Raw genomic sequence first — 19,300 nt, forward strand, 5'->3', positions numbered from 1 at the left:
CATGGATCTTAACTGGCATATAGAATACTTACCTACTTATCTACCTTCCTTCCTTCTTTGTTTTGCAGGGATCACACAATATAGCAATGTCCTAAGCATAGAGCTTATGGATGGAGCAATGGAAATTATACACGTGTTGATTTACCAATCAGATACTGAATCAGTGGGACTACTCTTACTTGGAATTAGCTACAGGAGAGAATTGCCCTGTGGAAGGGAACTAGCAATGGCTGTCCAAGATATCTGCAGATTAGACACAATCCTGGCATACTACTCCTTCTATTACCATCTCCACACAAGAATTGGAGGTTGTTCATGACTCTGTGTACCTTGGCTCAACCATCTCTGACACCCTCTCCCTGGATGTCGAGCTGGATAAACGCATTGGGAAAGCAGCTACCATGTTCTCTAGACTCACAAAGAGAGTATGGCTCAATAGGAAGCTGACAACACATACCAAGATCCAGGTCTATAGAGCCTGTGTCCTGAGCACACTCCTGTACTAAAGTGAGTCCTGGACCCTTTGTGCACGTCAGGAGAGGAAGCTGAACACCTTCCATATGCGTTGCCTCCGACGGATTTTTGGCATCACCTGGCAGGACAAAGTTCCAAACAGAGTAGTCCTAGAACGAGCTGGAATATTCAGCATGCACACATTACTGAAACAGCGACGTCTACGTTGGCTTGGGCACGTAGTGAGAATGGCTGATGGTCGGATTCCAAAGGATCTCCTGTATGGAGAATTAGTGCAGGGAAATCGCCCGAGAGGGAGACCACAGCTGCGATACAAGGATATCTGCAAGCGGGATCTGAAGGCCTTAGGAATAGACCTCAACAGATGGGAAACCCTGACATCTGACCGTTCAGCCTGGAGGCAGGCAGTGCTTCACGGCCTCTCCCAATTTGAAGAGACCCTTGTCCAGCAGGCCGAGGCGAAGAGGAAGTCACAAAAGCAGCAAAACCAGGGAGCTGGACAGGGGACAGATTGGATTTGTCTTCAGTGTGGAAGAGATTGCCACTCTCGAATTGGCCTCTTCAGCCACACTAGACGCTGTTCCAAGTCCTCCATACAGAGCACGACACCATAGTCTTTCGAGACTGAAGGATGCCTAACGGCATACTATGAGAATGGAAAAGTGGGGGAATCCATAAAAGAGATTATTAGGGAAGGAATAAAGAAAAAATCCATCCATATTGCAATGCCTTTATGTGAAATTACAATACAGCATGTTTTTGAACACTCCATTGTTCTTGTTGCTCATTTTTAGATTACTGCAATGCAGTTGCACAAAATACTGCCTCTACAGCACTATATTTATTTTTGATGCCAAGATTAAAAAGAAAACCAAAAAACAACCCAAACCAAATGCACTTTACCACCATCAGAACTGCTATTTTTCTTCTCGTTTCTCTTTAGCCACTGAAATTAAACTAGGTTACTGTTCTCTTGACTTAAGGAACAGAATTCTAGACTACAATCCTGACATGTTTTTACATTGTTTGAGACTATGTGTTGTTTAAAACGGGTTAATTTTTGATCACTTTAGTACTGTTTTGTTTTCTTCTGTAACCAACTTGGAATTCTTTTCAAAAGCAAGATAAACAGGCAATGTCTACAATTAGATACAAAAGAAATAGTAAAGTCACATCCTGGCTTTCTTAGAACTTAAGTATTTTACTGCAACACCACTGAAAGAATAATTACCAGAAGTTATTAAGCACTGTTTACAATCAAAAAAGAGAAAATGCAATGCCAACAGGACAAGAGAGAGCCCCAGTTGCACATGCTAAGGTATATACTGTAAGCATATTCAAATGTACAGTTGCCATAATGGTCTCTCCTCCACAACTTTGGATGCATGGCAGTGTCACCATTAAGTTTGTAAAAATCATTCCTGAAAATTCAAACACATACCATGGGCATATTGCTATGATTTTTGCTAATCTTATACACCAGCCTTAATTTAATAAAAAGCAAGCTTGCCAACTGCTGCTACCATGGATAAAGCTGTTAATATAAACATAGAAAAACAGTTGCGTGGTGAAAGGATAGGAAAACAATAAAGGTAAAAGGCATGTTGAAATTTCAGCCATGTTTTAGAGTCTGAAACATGCTACAAGTTGTGTGAGAAATATTTTAACTATTACAAGGTTGGCTTGTCTGCATAGTTTCTCTTGAGCTTGTAAACTGGACCGTGTTTTTAGATTCTGTTTTAAATCAATAATCTAAAGCATGTTTTCTTCAATGTTAAAAGGTCAAGAGAATGAAGCAGCTCCACCCTCTCTGTTCCTGGTAAATGAGAAGACCTGTATGTAATTAGGGAGAAGATGGATATGCAACTGGAAAGCTACACTGTTTTCTAGGCAAAATAGAAGGTTGACGTGCATCCTGCTTACTTGACAGTAACAGCTCATATTGATACTTGCCAGTGTTTTCTGTCCCATGCTTTGGCTTTGCTCCCCTCTGAGAACTTCAAACTGAATTGACCCTTGGCTAAAAAATGTTCTCCAACCATTGGTTCAATGCATAATGAATATGGGGGTTGTGGCTTCAGGGATTTGTCACAAAATTTTGCAGAGCCACAAACCTTGTTGGCTAGCCTTACATGTGTTATCCTTTTTTTGACAAAAACTGTGTGCTGTCAAGCCAATTCAGACTTACGCTGCCGTTTTCCAGGTACAGAGCACTCAGTAGTTTACCATTCCCTTCTTCTGTGGGCATTCTGGAAATGTGCAGCTTGCCCAAGACATACAGGCTGGCTCTACTCGCAGGAGGCACAGCAGGGAATCAAACTGATAACCCCCTGTCTCCACAGCCAAATGCTCCAGTTCAGTGTGCTATTAACCCAGCCCTATTGTGTGCTGTCAAGTCAGTTCAGCCTAACTTAAAATGTGTGACTCTAAGAAAATCAGAACGGCATGTTTACATTCAGGGACGTGGTGGCGCTGCAGGCTAAACTGCAGAAGCCTGTGCTGCAGGGTCAGAAGACCAAGCAGTCGTAAGATCGAATCCACGCGACGGAGTGAGCTCCCGTCGCTTGTCCCAGCTCCCGCCAACCTAGTGGTTTGAAAGCATGCAAATGCAAGTAGATAAATAGGGACCACTTCGGTGGGAAGGTAACAGCATTCCATGTCTAAGTCGCACTGGCCATGTGACCACGGAAGATTGTCTTTGGACAAAACGCTGGCTCTATGGCTTAGAAACGGGGTGAGCACCGCCCCCTAGAGTCAAACACGACTGGACAAAAATTGTCAAGGGGAACCTTTACCTTTTATGTTTACATTCAAGTACAATACAGCTGTTAACAAAATGTGTTGCAATTAGGCAACATGATTTAGCTCTGCACAATCCCCTTAACTACAACATAACTTCTTCCATTCTGGTTTCCCTTGGCCCATATGAAACCCCAAGCTGGTTGAATAACTCAGTGGCTTAGGTATCTGGCTGCCGAGCCAGAGGTTGGGGGGCCCACAAAAATGAGGCAAGTCAATTCTAAGATAAGTTGGAATTGACTTGACGGCATGCAATCATTATTACCTCTTTTTATTCCCATTTCCCCACTGGAGACTTTCCCACTATGTCTCCTATGGGTAGAGCCTTGGGAAAGCTGCACAGTCCCAAGATGCCACCAGAAGAAGAGGCTGGTAAACTAAATCCATCTGGAAAACTCTGCAAAAGGCCTCTGTAAGTCAGAACTGACTTGATGGCACATTATTATCATTTATTATATGTGATAAGAGCTCGGTCAAGGGATTGTTTTTAATAAACCAATCAACAGAGTTAGACTTCTATAGAGCCTTAATTTTATGAGGGTGCTACAGACACAAAAACACACAACTTGAAGAAAAAAATGACCCACCAAAATGTGTTGAAATATGTAACTCCACAGGGGTTGGGAAACCTTTACAAAAGCTGTATCTTGGTGGTAAAACAAATCAAATTATGTATTTTAAAAATCCTTTATTGTAGACAACCTGACTTTTCTCACAATGTGATTGGTACACGCTATGACACACACTAGTCATTGGTCATGTGCAACTGTTACAGAATATGTGTTCTCTCACTATAATAAATCACAAAATCAAGAGAAGTTTTACAATTCCATTAATCTGTTATAAAGAAAATGCCTCTTTTACAAGCAAAAAACGCACAAGATATACATAAGCAGTCAACAAACCCCATGAAGTGAAAAGACTTCATCTGGGCATAAATAGGATTTTTAAAAGCATTTCTTTAATGTGCATAGAAACGCATTTTGGTTTCTACACAGATCCAACTGACCGAGTCAGAATCCAGGCCTGAAATCCTCAATGATTCAATGTGTTCCAAGTGGACAAACTAGTCTGAGGAAGGCAGCAGTGCCAATGTCAAAAAATTAATCTGCTATGTATCATATAGGATACAAGCAACTCTACATTTTGAGGCAAGGAAAATGACAGTAACTGTTTTCTAGGAGAAAGAGAATCACTTTTAATGCAACCTAATGAATACAGTAGTAGTAAAAAAAATGCCAGTTGCTTGGTGAGCCCTCATTTTAAGGGAGACACTGACCCACAATAAGGGTGCAATCAGTTCCAGTGTTTCTCTTGTTTTTATTGACAAAACATAAAGGACTTATCAAAAGGCAGCACCTCTACTGCACCACAGTGCAGCAAACAAACAAACAAACAAACAAACAAAAACCCACAAAGAACAAGACATTTAATAGGCAAGTTAAAGATGGGTGGTCACCAGACTGAGGGGGCTGAAGCAAATGTGAGATGTGGGGCAAGTATGTCCTGATGTCATTGCACTGTGACTCCCATTCTCCCTCAAGACAGGCTATGTTATCTAGAATTGATGGGAACTTCAGTCCAACAACATCAGGAGGAGCATGTTCTATACCCTGCCTTGTGTGCTAGTCATCTTCTTTTCAAAGAGCAGCTGTTTCAACGAGACCCAAGAAGAGACTTGCAGATAAGTAAAAAAAAAACCTGGCATTTTAAAGAGGGAAGCCTCGGCTGAACTAAGTAATATTTCAGTAAGGTTTAAAGTTCAGTAGTCAAATGCACATACATGTACACAATTCACCAATTAATAAAGAACAGTGCTTTTTTTAAGAAAGGAAGCAAATGGTGAGAACTTGATGCTTCCAAGAATTAAATTTCAAATTCCTTGATTTGGGAGAGGGCAGGAAGAAGAGGACCTGTTTAAATTGTTCATGTGATCTTCTAGGCACAAGCGCAGCCATATTTGGCAATTCAGTCTTTCTCTTCTTGAGTATCAATGCAGTTTGTCGCAGTACACTGTAAGCATCTAGAAGACAATTAAGACAACACATAGGTGGTTTTGTGTTTAGAGATACTATCATTTCAAGTTTTCAGTAGTGAAACACAAATTTATATCTCCCTTAGGGAACAGAAGTGGAGGGTGAGAAAAAGTATCACACACAGCCATATTCATACCAAACAGTCTGCTGATCACCATGGGCGTCTGGTGATGTTGAAGGGTTTTTGGAACTGACCCCTCTGTTTGCATCCTCAGTGCCTCCTACTAAACTGTTATTTTCTGGTGACTGCCTCTGGCATTTGGCAAAGGAAGTGTCGCTTGAAGCTGGTACTTGGGGACTACTCCCCTCAGAACCGCTGGAGACAACTCTAACAGGAGTTACTGTAGCCACCTCCCCAGACCGTGAGGTTGGCTTGGCTTTCATTTTAGAAGCAGTGTATTGAGGAGGGGAAGAAGGCTGCTCCACACTTGTCTTTGCTCGTTCCGGTGCCTGAATGTTCACATCATCCTTCAAAGCAGTGGGGGAGTGGGAACATGGTGGTAACAAGAGCAATCTCTCATCTTTTGGAGGTGCCAGTGAGAGGCGCCTAACATCAAGCTGTCGACAGCGAGAATCAACACTTTGTAAAGAACTTGCCACTTTCGCAGACTGAGGCCTCTCTCTCAGAGAGACCTGAGAGCCAGCGGCTAAAGAGAGGTGGGAATGCTGGCTGCTGGAGTCCTTTCGTATTTGGGTATCAGCTGTCACAGGCTTCGGAAGGCTATCATAACGTCTGTATACCTCTGGGCCGGTAGCTCTGAGGAGGTCTGCTGAAGCTAAACTGAAGGTACGATTCAGAGAAGTGCTCTGTCTGCTAGCAGTACTGCATGGCTGAGCCTGGGCTGTCTGCCTTGATGCCTTGCTGGGTTGATTATGAGATGCAGGGGGGAGCTTGTAGGCACCTGAGGGGTTTGCCACAAATTCTGATTCAGTTGGCCTAAGGTTTGGTTTGACATAGTGGCCTGGCTTAGCAAGTCTTCCATCTTCCTCCGTGCCAGGCACCTTAACCGTTGGAGTGACATAGCTGGTAGGCGTCTTTGTTGCCTCCTTCCGATTTGCCTGAGAAAAATGGTTGCCAACAGAGGGATGTTCACTTGCTTTTCTGAAATAGTCACTCACCAAGTCATCTCTGGTTGAAATCTCCTACAAAAGAAAGAAATGACTGCATTGATAACAAAAGAAAGAAATGACAGAATTGATAACAAATAATAATAATACAAATTAGCAATAAACTGAAATATGTGCATACAAAAACACACACCCTAAATGCGAAGGTCTTGGGCACAGAATCTCAGTATTATTCTAGATACCCTAGAATTATAATTTTAAAAACAGTGTGGGTTCCTAACACTGCTTGTGTAAAAAACCATCTGGCAATTAACTTGTGGTAAAAGTAAATAAAGACATAAATAAATCTTGTGAAAATAATAAAAATGTGCTCAAAGTAGTTTTCATTTAAAAATGGTAAGTTTTCTTACCTCATAAGGCTAGCGATCTATTCCAAAATACTGAGGTGAGCGAAGGCATGTTCTTTCCCCCCCAAGGGTCTGCAGGCTATTCCCTCTACTGCCAATTATTTGAAACATTACTCCTTCCTGTTACCACACTGATTCTTATATGGGGAAAATAAATTCCTCAGAAACCCAAAGATTAAGTTCCACATAATATTAAAGAGCACAAATTCTGCCACTGGAGCCAAACACAGAATATTGAAACACTGACAGGATCAATTAGCAGCCAATCCAGCTGGGGACTTTCACAATTCCATTTTCTGCTCTCCCTCTCCATTTCATTTAAAAAGAAACATGTTTTCTGGAGAATTTCCTTACATTTGGTGGAGACAAGCTGTTGCTTTCTTCAAGGAATTCCTCCAAGGTCACCATTTCACTGCCCGGAGAAGCAGATCGGTGCCTAACAGATTGCGGTTGTGTTTGGATGCTTTTCTGAGGTATATCATATGAAGAGAAGCCATTTCTAGTAAGTGAGGCATTGAGCTTTGTGCTGGAGCCCACAACAGCTGAAGAGATGGGAGAGAACAGGCCATCTCTAGAGTAACTAGGCGTGACTCTACTTAGCACCATGTCTTCACTGCTAAAACTCTCTGATCTGCCACGAATATGGTCGAAAGGTCCTGGATCAGAAGATTCAGAAAGAACAGTGTTATTCTCTTTTAAATTTACTTTATGAAGAAGTTTGCTTTAAACACCACCGAAGCGTCCTTACTGAGGATGCGAAGTTAATGCTTTCAGATGCTAATTTAATGCCAGTCAGATACTTAACAATAGACAGATGGAAGTAACAAGGGCTTTGCCAGTGGAATTACGATTTAGTCTTATCAGAAATTTAGTGCAGTATTTAAGTAAATATACTGGGCTATGATACACCAGAGATTTGTGAAAAGATTTTACCTTTCAAGTTTAGAGGGGAACTGCTGGTGGATGCATTTTCACTATTTTCTAAGCTGTTGGGCCTGGACTCTGGGGAGCAAGAAGAGACATGAAAGAAGATATAAGAGTCTAGGACAAGTCCTGCTTTCCAGCTGCATCCAGTTATAAAGAAAAAGGGCAACATCTTCAATCTGGAATAACCTCAGTGAAGAACAGGATGTTTTTCCATACTACAACTAAGAAATCCACGCCGTTACCTTGCAGTCAATCCTGACTGTGCAACTTAGCTTGTGGATTGTGAGGCTTGCCTGGCATTTCCTACCCAATGGAGGCCCCTCCCTCTGAAAAGGGGTTTTCGGTGCTCTGAATCAAAGATGAAGGGGAAACCTTAATTAACTTACTGTGCTGCTTGCTTGAAAGCTCTCCCTCAGGGAAGTCTTCATATAGATCGCCCTCTGAATTATGGCCTGGATAGATGAATGAGATATATTTGTCAGGATTTGTTCCTTTAAGTGAACAAGGTGCATGGGAGCAGCATTCTTGTCACTCAGTTGTGAGTCTGGTGGTCATTTGCTTTACTTGAATGTGAATATAATGTTGCTCTGAGAAGTCTATGCCAATGTACATCTTGCCATGTACAGTGGTGCCTCGTTTAACGAGTGCCCCGGTTAACGATGAATTCGCATAGCGATGGCAAAAAAGCAATCTCTTTTGCCATCGCTTTGCGATGTTGCCTATGGGGAAAAATCGCTTTGCGATGTTTTCCCCATGGGCCCCATTTTCCCCCAGCTGAGTGGCGGGAGCCTCCAAAGGACCGCTCCCGCTGCTCAGCTGGGGGAAAATGCCGGCGGTAGCCTCGGAAGGACCCTTCCGAAGGGTCGTTCCAAGGCCACCGCCGGGATTCCCCTTCGGAGGGGGCATTTTCCCCTAGCTGAGTGGGAGCCCCGCTGCTCAGCTGGGGGAAAATGCCGGCGGTAGCCTCGGAAGGACCCTTCCGAAGGGTCGTTCCAAGGCCACCGCCAGGATTCCCCTTCGGAGGGGGCATTTTCCCCTAGCTGAGCGGGAGTCCCGCTGCTCAGCTGGGGGAAAATGCCGGCGGTAGCCTCGGAAGGACCCTTCCGAAGGGTCCTTCCGAGGCCACCGCCGGGATTCCCCTTCGGATGCCTAAAAGGCATCCGGACCCCCGCCGCCGCCGCCGCTTGTATCCGCCCCGTGGCCGGCTACCCCCGCCATGGTCGGACTCTCAGGAGTCCGACCATGGATGGGGTAGCCGGCCGCAACGCGGATCCAAGCCGCCGCGGCAGGGGTCCGGATGCCTATCAGGCATCCGGGGCTAGGATCTGCCCCCCGGCCGGTTCCCCTTCCATGGTCGGACTCTCAGGAGTCTGGCCATGAATGGGGTAACCGGCCGGGAGGCGGATCCAAGCCCCACCGCCACCGCCGCCGCTTGGAACCGCCCCCCGGCTGGTTCCCCTTGCATGGTCGGATCCGACCGTGCAAGGGGAACCGGCCGGGGGCCGGATCCAAGCGGCGGCGGTGGCGGTAGGAGCTTGGATTCTCCCCCCGGCCGGTTACCCCATCCATGGCTGGACTCCAGAGAGTCCGACCATGGAAGGGAAAGCCGGCCGGGGGGAGAATCCAAGCAGCGGCGGCGGCGGTAGGAGCTTGGATCCGGCTGGGGGCCGGATCTAAGCTCCTACCGCGGCCGCCGCCGCTTGGATCCGGCCCCCCGCCGGTTCCCCTTGCATGGTCAGATCAGACCAAGCAAGGGGAACCGGCCGGGGGCCGGATCCAAGCGGCGGCGGCCGCGGTAGGAGCTTAGATCCGGCCCCCAGCCGGTTCCCCTTGCATGGTCAGATCAGACCAAGCAAGGGGAACCGGCCGGGGGCCGGATCCAAGCGGCGGCGGCGGCCGCGGTAGGAGCTTAGATCCGGCCCCCAGCCAGTTCCCCTTGCATGGTCGGATCAGACCATGCAAGGGGAACCGGCCGGGGGCTGGATCCAAGCGGCAGCGGGGGCAGGGGGGTTCCGAATGGCTTCCAGTGCTTCGCCTGGAAGCCATTCGGACACCCCCTACCCTGTCCCCGCTGCCGCTGAGAGCCTTTCTCCAATGTGTGGTGGGGAAGCCCTTTGAGAGCTCGGAAGGCAAATGTCGGCGGTCGGCGGTGGCTTTGGGATCCATGCCTCCCACCCTTCTCAAGCCGCAGGAGGTGGGTGGTGGGTGGGAGGCATAGCCGGACTCCTTGGCAGGCACCGCGGCTCAGATCGGATCGGAGCCGCGGTGCCTGCCGAGGAGTCCGGCTATGCCTCCCACCCCCACCTCCACCTCCTTCGGCTTGAGAAGGGTGGGAGGCATGGCCGGACTCCTTGCCAGGCACCGCGGCTCCGATCCGATCCGAGCCGCGGTGCCTGCCAAGGAGTCCGGCTATGCCTCCCACCCACCACCCACCTCCTGCGGCTTGAGAAGGGTGGGAGGCATGGCCGACTGTGCTTGCAGCACCGGGCACCTCTTCCGCTGCTGCAAGCACAGTCAGGGCAGCCCTTTGGGAGAAGCCAGGTGGTGGGGGAGAAGGCAGGAGCCGATGCCGTCTTCCCCCCCTCCCCCGAGGCTTCTCCCAAAGGGCTGCGCCCGATAGTGGGGGAGAAAACCGGATAATCCGTTCCTATTGGAACGGATTATCCGGTTTTCAATGCATCTCTATGGGAAAACACGTTTCACTTAACGATGTTTTCCCATAGCGATGTTTTTTTTGGAACCAATTAACCTCGCTATGCGAGGCACCACTGTATTTATGTCTAACCAAGCTTAGTATATTATAAGTTTTATCAGAGCTCTCTCTGTGCATTTTCTTACGTCTGCGTCTTTACTCTGCTAATGAAGGGGAGGATTTGAAGCAGCTAGGTAAGAGACTCTGTGTAACTTGTTGTCTTTAGCTCCAAGGTTTGTTTTTCCCAAACAGAGTACTCTTACAAGCTTCCTATCCAATATGACTCCAAGTTTTTGGAGAGGCAATGGCCATATAAAGCCTCTGGAGTTGGCCCACTGCCAACAACATTAGATGGTGATGTGCCTCTTAGAGAACACGTGTAGCCAAGATTTTTAACCTTAGAAATGATAAAAGGCCAAAACTGGGAGACTGGAATATGTGTGGCAGAACTAGTTCTAAAGGGAATACTGCAGCAAAAGGAATTTTACCAACATCCACCTCAAAAACTAACCCTGGCCATAGAATACATAGCAATCAGAATACATGGCTGGGATGGGCACATGGGGTTGGCTGGCACTGCTTCAAATTCTACACTGTAGGGTGTTATTTCCCCAATACCTGTTCTCAAGACAGGGCAAGAATCAATGCAGAGAGAGGGGAAAAACTCATTTTTCTCATCTCTGGAACAAAGTGCCTCAAGACGGCAACCCACTGGTAACATGGGTTACCCTAGACTTTTGCAACCCTCATCTTACAAAAGAGCTGACTGATAGTTCTCATCACCTCTGGTCCGCAGGCTACTGGATGGGGATGACGGGTTCTCATGTCAGAGTTTTAAAAAAATCCCAACAATAATTATAAAAAGATCTTTTTAAAAGAAGAAATGTAGTGGTGACACTGCAGCCATTCAATGTCCAGGGATGGAAACTGGTGTTGGAGATTTTTTCAACCTTGCATGTTGCCCTTAGTAGGTTTGGCTGGGGGAGGCCTTTCTCAGCTGGGCTGAGTATCAATCTATCCAGCACTAACCTATGGTCCCTTTCCTGCCTTTGAATTCAAAGACAGCCCTGCCTCTCTGCTCACTGTGTCTTTTTTCCTCTCATTAGTTACTGGAAGCAGTGACTCTGTTGAGGCAGTAGCCTTTTTTTTGTTAGTTTGCTGTTTAAGCTGTTCAATTGTAAGTAATGAAACCTTTTTATTCTTTCTACTATTAATGTCTCATTTACTGAGACTGTAAGTGCCAGGTAATAATGGGAAAAGGGGATAGATTCTGTGGAACTTGGAGCTATTCTGCCCTGAGAATCCATGTACTTCTGGCTATGCAGCCACAGGAGTTTTACCAAAATACAAAACTGTGCTACAATTTGCAGTCCCCAGATCTCTGGTGTTTGCCCACCCTTTCCTTAAGTGTAATCTCCAAGCCCAATATATCTGGACTTAGGAAATTTAGTCTCTGTTTAGCTGAAACAGAGACTATACTATATTTCCTACTAATTTGGCTCTTTTTCCACTCCCACATACAAGAATGCTGCTATAAAACAGACAGGACAGTCAAAAAGTGATCTGGTGAAGCTATGAACTAAACAATGCTTGGACACTGTGGACTCTCCTCCTTTTCAGCATGGAATGTGCTTTCCAAATAAGACACTGGAGGGTTACCATGGCACATATTCCAACCAGGTTAATGCGGTCACATACCTTTGGGTCTGTTTTGTAGTCTTGAGGGAGCAGCAGAACCAGAAGCAGCCAAGAAGGTGGCAGAGACAGAAGAGGTCCTGGAACTTGGCTCCACATGGCACTGCTTGAGAGTCGAGTCGGTTGCATTTTCAATGTGGTCAATGCTGCCTCCGTAATGGGAAATTCTCTTCCGCTTTGAATCTACTAACATTTGAGAGAGAGGAGATGGAAAAACAAAGACAATAAAACAAGAACCAGACTCATACTTCCCCTGTTATTTTAGAAATTAAGCAAACAAGCACGTGACAGTGGGACAAATTAGGCACCATTATGCAAGCCACATAGCTGACATTTATGCTCAAGGTTCATATATATTTGCATCCAGTTTTGCAACGAGATGATGACTCAGTAAAAGGCTGGCAAATGATAGCAGAAGCAAGGACAGTGTTTTACACGTATGGAATCATACACAAATGGAGGAAGGGCCAGGAGGCAGCCACTGGAACCATTCTATGTTTACAAAACTACGTGCACTCATGCAAGAGTCACACTGAACTCTGTGGGATTTAAATCAAGTAAACTTTTTGAGCCTCGTGGCGCAGTGGTTAAAACGCTGTACTGCAGCTAAAACTGTGCTCACGACCTGGGGTTCAAATCCCAGGTAGCCGGCTCAAGGTTGACTCAGCCTTCCATCCTTCCGAGGTCGGTAAAATGAGTACCCAACTTGCTGGGGGGGGGCAATGTGTAGCCTGTATAATTTAAAAAAAAAATGTAAACCGCCCAGAGAGTGCTTGTAGCGCTATGGGGCGGTATATAAGTCCAATAAATAAATAAATAAATAAATAAATAAATAAATAAATAAATAAACTTGCATAGGATTTAATTGTACCAATGCTGTTTCTTTGAATCTAACATTAAAAGATGAACAACATTTGATATTAATAGAACAGGATTTCTGGCTGTAATGGCCTTTACAATACTTTGCAAGAAGTCCTGTTCTTCCAGACCTTTGTTTTCTCGCACAAGTTTTTAAACATGGTATTAGGATGGGATTTTCATTTCTAAATGCAAACTGTCACCTAATGCATTATATATATTTTTAAAAAACATAGTAATAGGGTAGAATTTATTAAATAATTCATTATTTTAGGCACTGAACGCCTAAAGGAATCCAAGGGAAAATGGGAAGAAATGTGCTAACCAACATTTTAAAACTGAGCTTTGAAGAGAAAAATGCTTCTCTATTTTAACTGCTTCTAGGATAATTCTGTGAGGGCACTGGCAACATGCCTGAAAAATAAACAGGATGGTGTTAAAAGTAACAAACAGCTGGCACAGACAACAGAAAAGGACAATTTAGTATTAAGCACAGATTAGTTGCAAAGTATATTACAGAAAGTGTGAGGTAAGTGTCATGATGTATGCTGTTTATCTGCCTGTGTTTGGTCTAACGGCAAAATGTCTGCACTGTTATAGGCACACCCTGCTTTTCTGTTAGAAAGTATCTCTCAAGGTATCTAACAGCCTTCATGAAAGATGTAAAAAACAAGTAAAACCATAAAATCAAGTAAAATCAGCCTATTAATATAAACTAAATGTATTAAAACCATTAAGATCAACAAAATGTGTAGTTAAAAACAACACAGCAGGGGCATGCTAAACTAAACACTAGTTCCAGAGGCTTGCCTAAAAATATGTGTTTTTAAATACCTTCTTAAAAATTAATTAGAGAGAAAACAGATCGTAACTCAGAAGGGAATGCTCAGATAACACTAAGGGTAGCTCCAAAGGCGTTTGCTTCCTGCACAACTACAATAGTGTTTTGTTCACTCCGTAACTGAAATAGGATTTACTGCACTTTGTAATGGCAATACACATGTGACATTTTCCAAAAATGAGACACACAGATTAAGAAATGAAAAGATCTGGAAGATCAGAGTCAAACAATCCTTGCTAGCAATAGGTGTCTGCATTTCCAGCACTTCAGCATTAGCAGAAAACAGACAAATAGCATATTGGAAACAGAGCATATTGCAAAAGGTCTAGTGGCTATACGGAATTCTCAGTACAGAATCAGCAGATATTATTAAGGAGAATGCATTGTTGGCAACACAGCAACATCAGCTTATTTCCACATTTCGACAGGACATGAGGCACACTGGTGACTGCAAAACATTACTGAAGCACATAGCAAGTTCACTTACTTAAGATGTGCACCACCACCAATAGCACTGTAAACATATGGGCACTGTATCTCATGGGTGTCATTAAAGTGTACTGCACTGCAGAAATGATTCCGACTGTATAATAAAGGTCCTGCATTTCACTGAAGGGAAAAGGTAGTCCGTGTTGACTTGATCTGCTCTTGGATTTAGTCTGTGTCAATGATTTGATCTGATTAATTCCTGTAAGAGTGTGTGTTTTTGTGTGCGCGGGTGCAGATATTAATATTACTTAAGTTGAATATGTATTTCGGAAAGCCATGGAGAATTAATAGTAAGAGAAAGTGTTAGAGATCTCCTGTTTCCGAGAAAGAAAATGGCTCATTAGGAGAGGATGGGATGTCAGAAGACGACCAGAACCAGAGGCGATTAGAGAGAGACGGATGACTTGATGGAGACTTAGGAGACTTTTCTTTGGGCTTGCTTGTGCTTCTCAAAAAGGCAATCTTTTTGCGTTGAGCAGCTAATTGTTATCACCCAGAGATCCCAAAAAGAAGAAGAAGAAAAAAAGGTAACAGAAATAACTAAAATGCATTTCAAACTAAGAGACTAGCAACACATGAAAAAGGGCTATATTATTTCTACAGCAGCTATTAAATTAGGCGAGGGATTAGATATGAACAATGCGTAGCAACAACTTCTATTATCTGTGATTAAAACAGACACTGTCACTTCATACGTAGCATAGAATTCTTTGTTATACCCACCCCACCCCCCAAGCTCTAGGGCTAAAGCAAGAGGGATAAGAGAACATTTCTGAGCACACCGCTTGAACTTAAACATGGGCAGGCAGGACTCTCTAGACAGCTGGCACATGGTTGCATTGAGATGCTGGCATTTTTTTGCCCTTGTCATGCATTCTTCTTTATTTTTGTATACAGGAATTTTCACATGGCTCTTCCAAATTGCTTTTTAGGGCAGTTTACAAATAAAATGATTTAAAAAAGGTATCAGTAGAAAAATACAATCAAGAACAGTAGCGCTGGGAAGAAATGATCAGCTGCAAGTTCTTGTCTGCATGCAGACAAAAGTTGTTGTGTGCTACAGTCACACATTAGGGTCTAGAGGTGGAGTTCACATATTTCACATAAGAAATTAGTACTCTTTCTTCACAGAATTGGATTAACTGTGAGGTGTTCCTAGATAACACTGAATTTGGTGGATTCAAAGCACACAGTTAAGCACTCAATTTTTAAATACGATATAGGGCCTTCCTAATAAGATCCTTTTTTGAAAGTCCATCTATTCCAAATCCTATATAATGCTATAAACACAGGTGGATCGTCACTATCTATTCCTTTCATAAATATCACTACAGCACAGAAACATGAAGGCTGCAATCCTATGGTCTCTGGAAAGGTGTCCCAAGGACCACAGGATTTGGGGAAGAGGAGAATGTTCTGGCTTCAGAAGCGGAAATCCAACCTGCACTCCTTTCCCCTGGCCTCCACTGCATTTTCTGCAATGGTTCCTTCCTTATTGCAGAATTCTGGAAGCCTGGTGTTAACGGTCCCATGAGGCGTGTCGGGAAAGAATGACTCACTCTCCTAGTCCCTAGACCTTGCCCTCCCTTGACTGATGAGTGACCCCATCCCTCTCGCTCACATAAATCCTCTCCCCTTGTTTTGGACTTTTTAAGGAGAAAAAAGGGCCCTGGGAAAGAGAATGTAGGAACGTTAACATCCAAGCTTTCTGCAGTGCTGGGTTTGTGCTGGCAGGGCTTTTGATCTGTCAGAGGCTCCAATGTCAAAACTGTCTGCACCGGCATGCAGAATTGCCTTGCCTGAGGAAAGCAATCACTGCACGTTTACTAAACATTGAGATTTTGTTCCTGCCCTTCAAATAAATGTAATTATTTCTCAAGGTTGCTTCTGCAAGGTTGCTTTTATCCAGATAAATCGATTACTTCTTGCACTTTAAGACAAAATGTTAACAGTTTTACACTACAAGACAACTGATTATAACATGAAAAACTCCAATCAGCATCATTAGATACCCAACAAGTCCCATGGAACAGGCTAACCCTGTACACCTCTGTCCCCACCATTCACTTAATTATAAACTTTCCGGACTAGTTCTATTGTTTCTATTCCACTTGCTCCCTCTGCTGTTACCAAGGAAGACCAGACAGTGGAAAGTCTCAAATTACATTGGTCTGCTGAGGTACCTCAGACTATGATTTCTTTGCCTGAAACTACTTGTAAAGTAAACATTTCTATCAGTACATTCAGAACATTTAAGACAAAGCATGTAATTTGAAAGAGATGTCTTTAATCATTCGATAAGTATGTAAAATTAGCATATTTGTTAGGATGCATGGCAACAGAATAAATAGTCTGGGAACTGATTTATTTATTATTTACCACCTCTCAGTCATCATGGCTTCCAAGGAAGTCCACACAAAAGAAGAACAATACAATTGAAGTTAACCTGTTTTTAAGCTGGGTTTTATTAACAGCTTATCAGAGTGACCCCCCCATCCAATGTACCACTTTAATAAGCAGTTGACAGAAATTGCTAAATGGACTCTGCACATTATAAAATGCAAAATAATGTATCTGGTCTTTATATAAATGCAACCTATGTATATTCCTGAATGCTTGCTTATTTTTGCAGGGCAAAGTCAAAGCATGGAGTGTGGGGCTCCCAAAACTGGTAAGACCTGTTATCCCCAAAACACCGTTCTCACTAACTCTATTCAGGCACTAACCGTAAAAGCACATAACGTTGCAAATGTGGTGGAGGAGAGGGACAGATGGGTCCATTCCCTGCCTCCCCAACCTAAAGTCAGGGAGACCTTTACACGTGTCACTGTTCTTCTGAATACACTTACAACTGTTTTAGCCTATTGTTGTGGTGAACAAATAGAAGTCTGCCTGACTTCCGGTTGAAATGCAGGGGTGAGGGTCTACCCTTATCAGCAATACACATTTTACCTTCACGCTTGCAAGCCTAAAATATTTTAAAAGTCTTTGCTTAATTCTCAACAGCTTCTCACTGTTCTGATAGATACTGGAAATGCTCAAATCTGGCTGAACTCTACTCTTAACCTTTCCTCGGCTAGAACATTTCTGAGCGGGTTAGCCAAAACCACTTACCTTTGCTGGCAGGCCCATTATTATGCTCCCTGCCCTCCATGGAACCGGACTCCGTCGAGGTGCCCTCCAGACTCTCCTGCTGCTTGGGCAGTTGCAAGGGAGACGGCGATCCGGCCATCTCTGCGCTCTCTGAGTGCCACGGAGGGCTCTCTGCTGACGATTTCAGTTGTTCTCTTGCAGCCTCTTTCTTAGGCTTTATTAGTTTAACCAAGGCTTTAGCTGCTATCCAATGGTTTTTCCTATTATCGGAAAATGTTAAAATGGAACAATCAGTTTTTAAAAATGCTATTGAAAATATGAGTGCAGCACAAGATTTTTCTTGATCTTCATCAATACAGGAAACTACAAACTGGATTTAGAGTCATGATGTCGGTGCTTTTAATCACCCAGTAGGCATAAGGCTATATTGCTTATTTGTTTGTTGTTTTGATTTATATATTGCTTCATAGTGCTACTCTAGGCACACCATGAGAAGGCAGTAAACAATAATGCTGGGAATGCTTCAAGGCAGCAAGAAAAGAGGAAAACCAAGTGACTCTCTAAAGGAACCATAGGCTTGAGTTCACAGGAGTTGAGGAGGGCAGTTCAGGACAGGCAATTTTGGAGATTGCTTATTCATGGGGTTGCCATAAGTCAGGGGCCACTTGACAGCATATAATAAAAAGCAATTGAAGACATGGATGTTTCGGCAGGCCTTCCCATCACATAACTCCTGACCCTCTTCTTTCCTACCTTACTGTTTTCTGCCCGGTGTATCGTGTAACCTCATGTAGAGTTTTTATCACTTAGAATTGTCTATTTTTATTTTATTGTATTTTTGTATGACTGTTAGCCGCCTAGAGTGGTCCTCACCCGACCAGATAGGCAGGATATAAATTAAATAAATAAATAAAAAACAACAACAGTGCTTAGAACACACTCGGGGTGGTTTACAACATAATTATGCAAACAACAACTTGCCTTCCATTGAGCTGGGTACTCATTTTAACAATCTCAGAAGGAACATTTTGGACTTCCAGTTGATTAACAATGATCTGGGAAAAGGACTGGAGTATTTTTAAGGGCAGAGCCCATCTACTTCCATGTTAATATAGGTTGTAACCCTTGAGTCTCAATAAAAATCTTAAGCTGTGATAAAGAGAATGGAATCTACTATCACCTTTCTGCTTTCAAAGGGCTTGTATAAAAGTTGCTGTCACTCAGAGAAGGGACGTTTTTCTGCATTAGACTGGCTTGCCCATGAGCCCTTTTAGACTGATAATACTTACTTTTTTGGAGCTGGATCATAAAACTTATATTGATCCATTATCTTCTCCTCCAGTTTTTCTTTATGTCTTCTTAAGGCGTTTAGTTTATCACTGTTGAAAACAAAACAGAGAAAAAATAATCACTTAAAGGACCCAAATTGGTGAGAATTTGTATAATTAATGAACTATTCGTTTCCCAAAAATAGAAAACTCTATCCCTGGAGCAACGAAAAGAATTCTAAAATGCTAAAATCCTTGTAAAGTTTGTTTTTTAGTGGCCAGAAACCTTTTGGGGCTTTATTCTGACTTATGTGTAATTGTATAAATTGTGGCAGCAAACTGCTAGCCACCGAAGTTGCCACTTACATTCCTGATGTGTGCCAAGTCACATGACTGGAATGCAACATGGAAATTCAACACTGTGATTTAGTCAACTTATACCAGTGCAAATCCCTAATACGAGTCTAGTCAGTTTTTTTTTTTGAGAACTCTACAGTTCCATGAATTAACTCACAGAATATTCTGTTCAATGAAGGCAAGTCTCTATCTCAGCTTACTAATTTGTACGGCCATGCTGTGTTCTTCCTGAAAGTTGCATACAGGAAAAGGAGGCAGAGGCCGGAGCCGACTGCCTTGGGCAGCTGATGCCCTGT

General features: G+C 43.7%; 1 protein-coding gene across 6 annotated transcripts in view; it reads right to left on the minus strand.

Moving 5' to 3' along the window:
• Positions 1-3,941: 3,941 nt before the first annotated feature.
• CCDC88C (coiled-coil and HOOK domain protein 88C) overlaps positions 3,942-19,300 on the minus strand; it is a 122,935-nt gene continuing 107,576 nt past the window's right edge. For 2 of the 6 annotated variants that reach the window (XM_072986575.2, XM_078383728.1), the window contains exons 24-30: positions 18,669-18,758; positions 17,401-17,639; positions 12,102-12,281; positions 8,098-8,163; positions 7,718-7,786; positions 7,139-7,440; positions 3,942-6,452 (exon numbers count right to left, since the gene is read on the minus strand). In XM_072986575.2, coding sequence (XP_072842676.2) covers positions 5,424-6,452; positions 7,139-7,440; positions 7,718-7,786; positions 8,098-8,163; positions 12,102-12,281; positions 17,401-17,639; positions 18,669-18,758 — 1,975 coding nt within the window. In that variant the 3' untranslated portion in view covers positions 3,942-5,423. Of the gene's footprint in view, positions 6,453-7,138; positions 7,441-7,717; positions 7,787-8,097; positions 8,164-12,101; positions 12,285-14,342; positions 14,766-17,400; positions 17,640-18,668; positions 18,759-19,300 lie in introns of those variants that run through there. The other 4 variants (XM_020807587.3, XM_072986576.2, XM_078383729.1 and 1 more) reach the window with 3 other exon arrangements.

Source organism: Pogona vitticeps, chromosome 1, assembly GCF_051106095.1.
Source record: "Pogona vitticeps strain Pit_001003342236 chromosome 1, PviZW2.1, whole genome shotgun sequence".
Taxonomy (NCBI): Eukaryota; Metazoa; Chordata; class Lepidosauria; order Squamata; family Agamidae; genus Pogona; species Pogona vitticeps.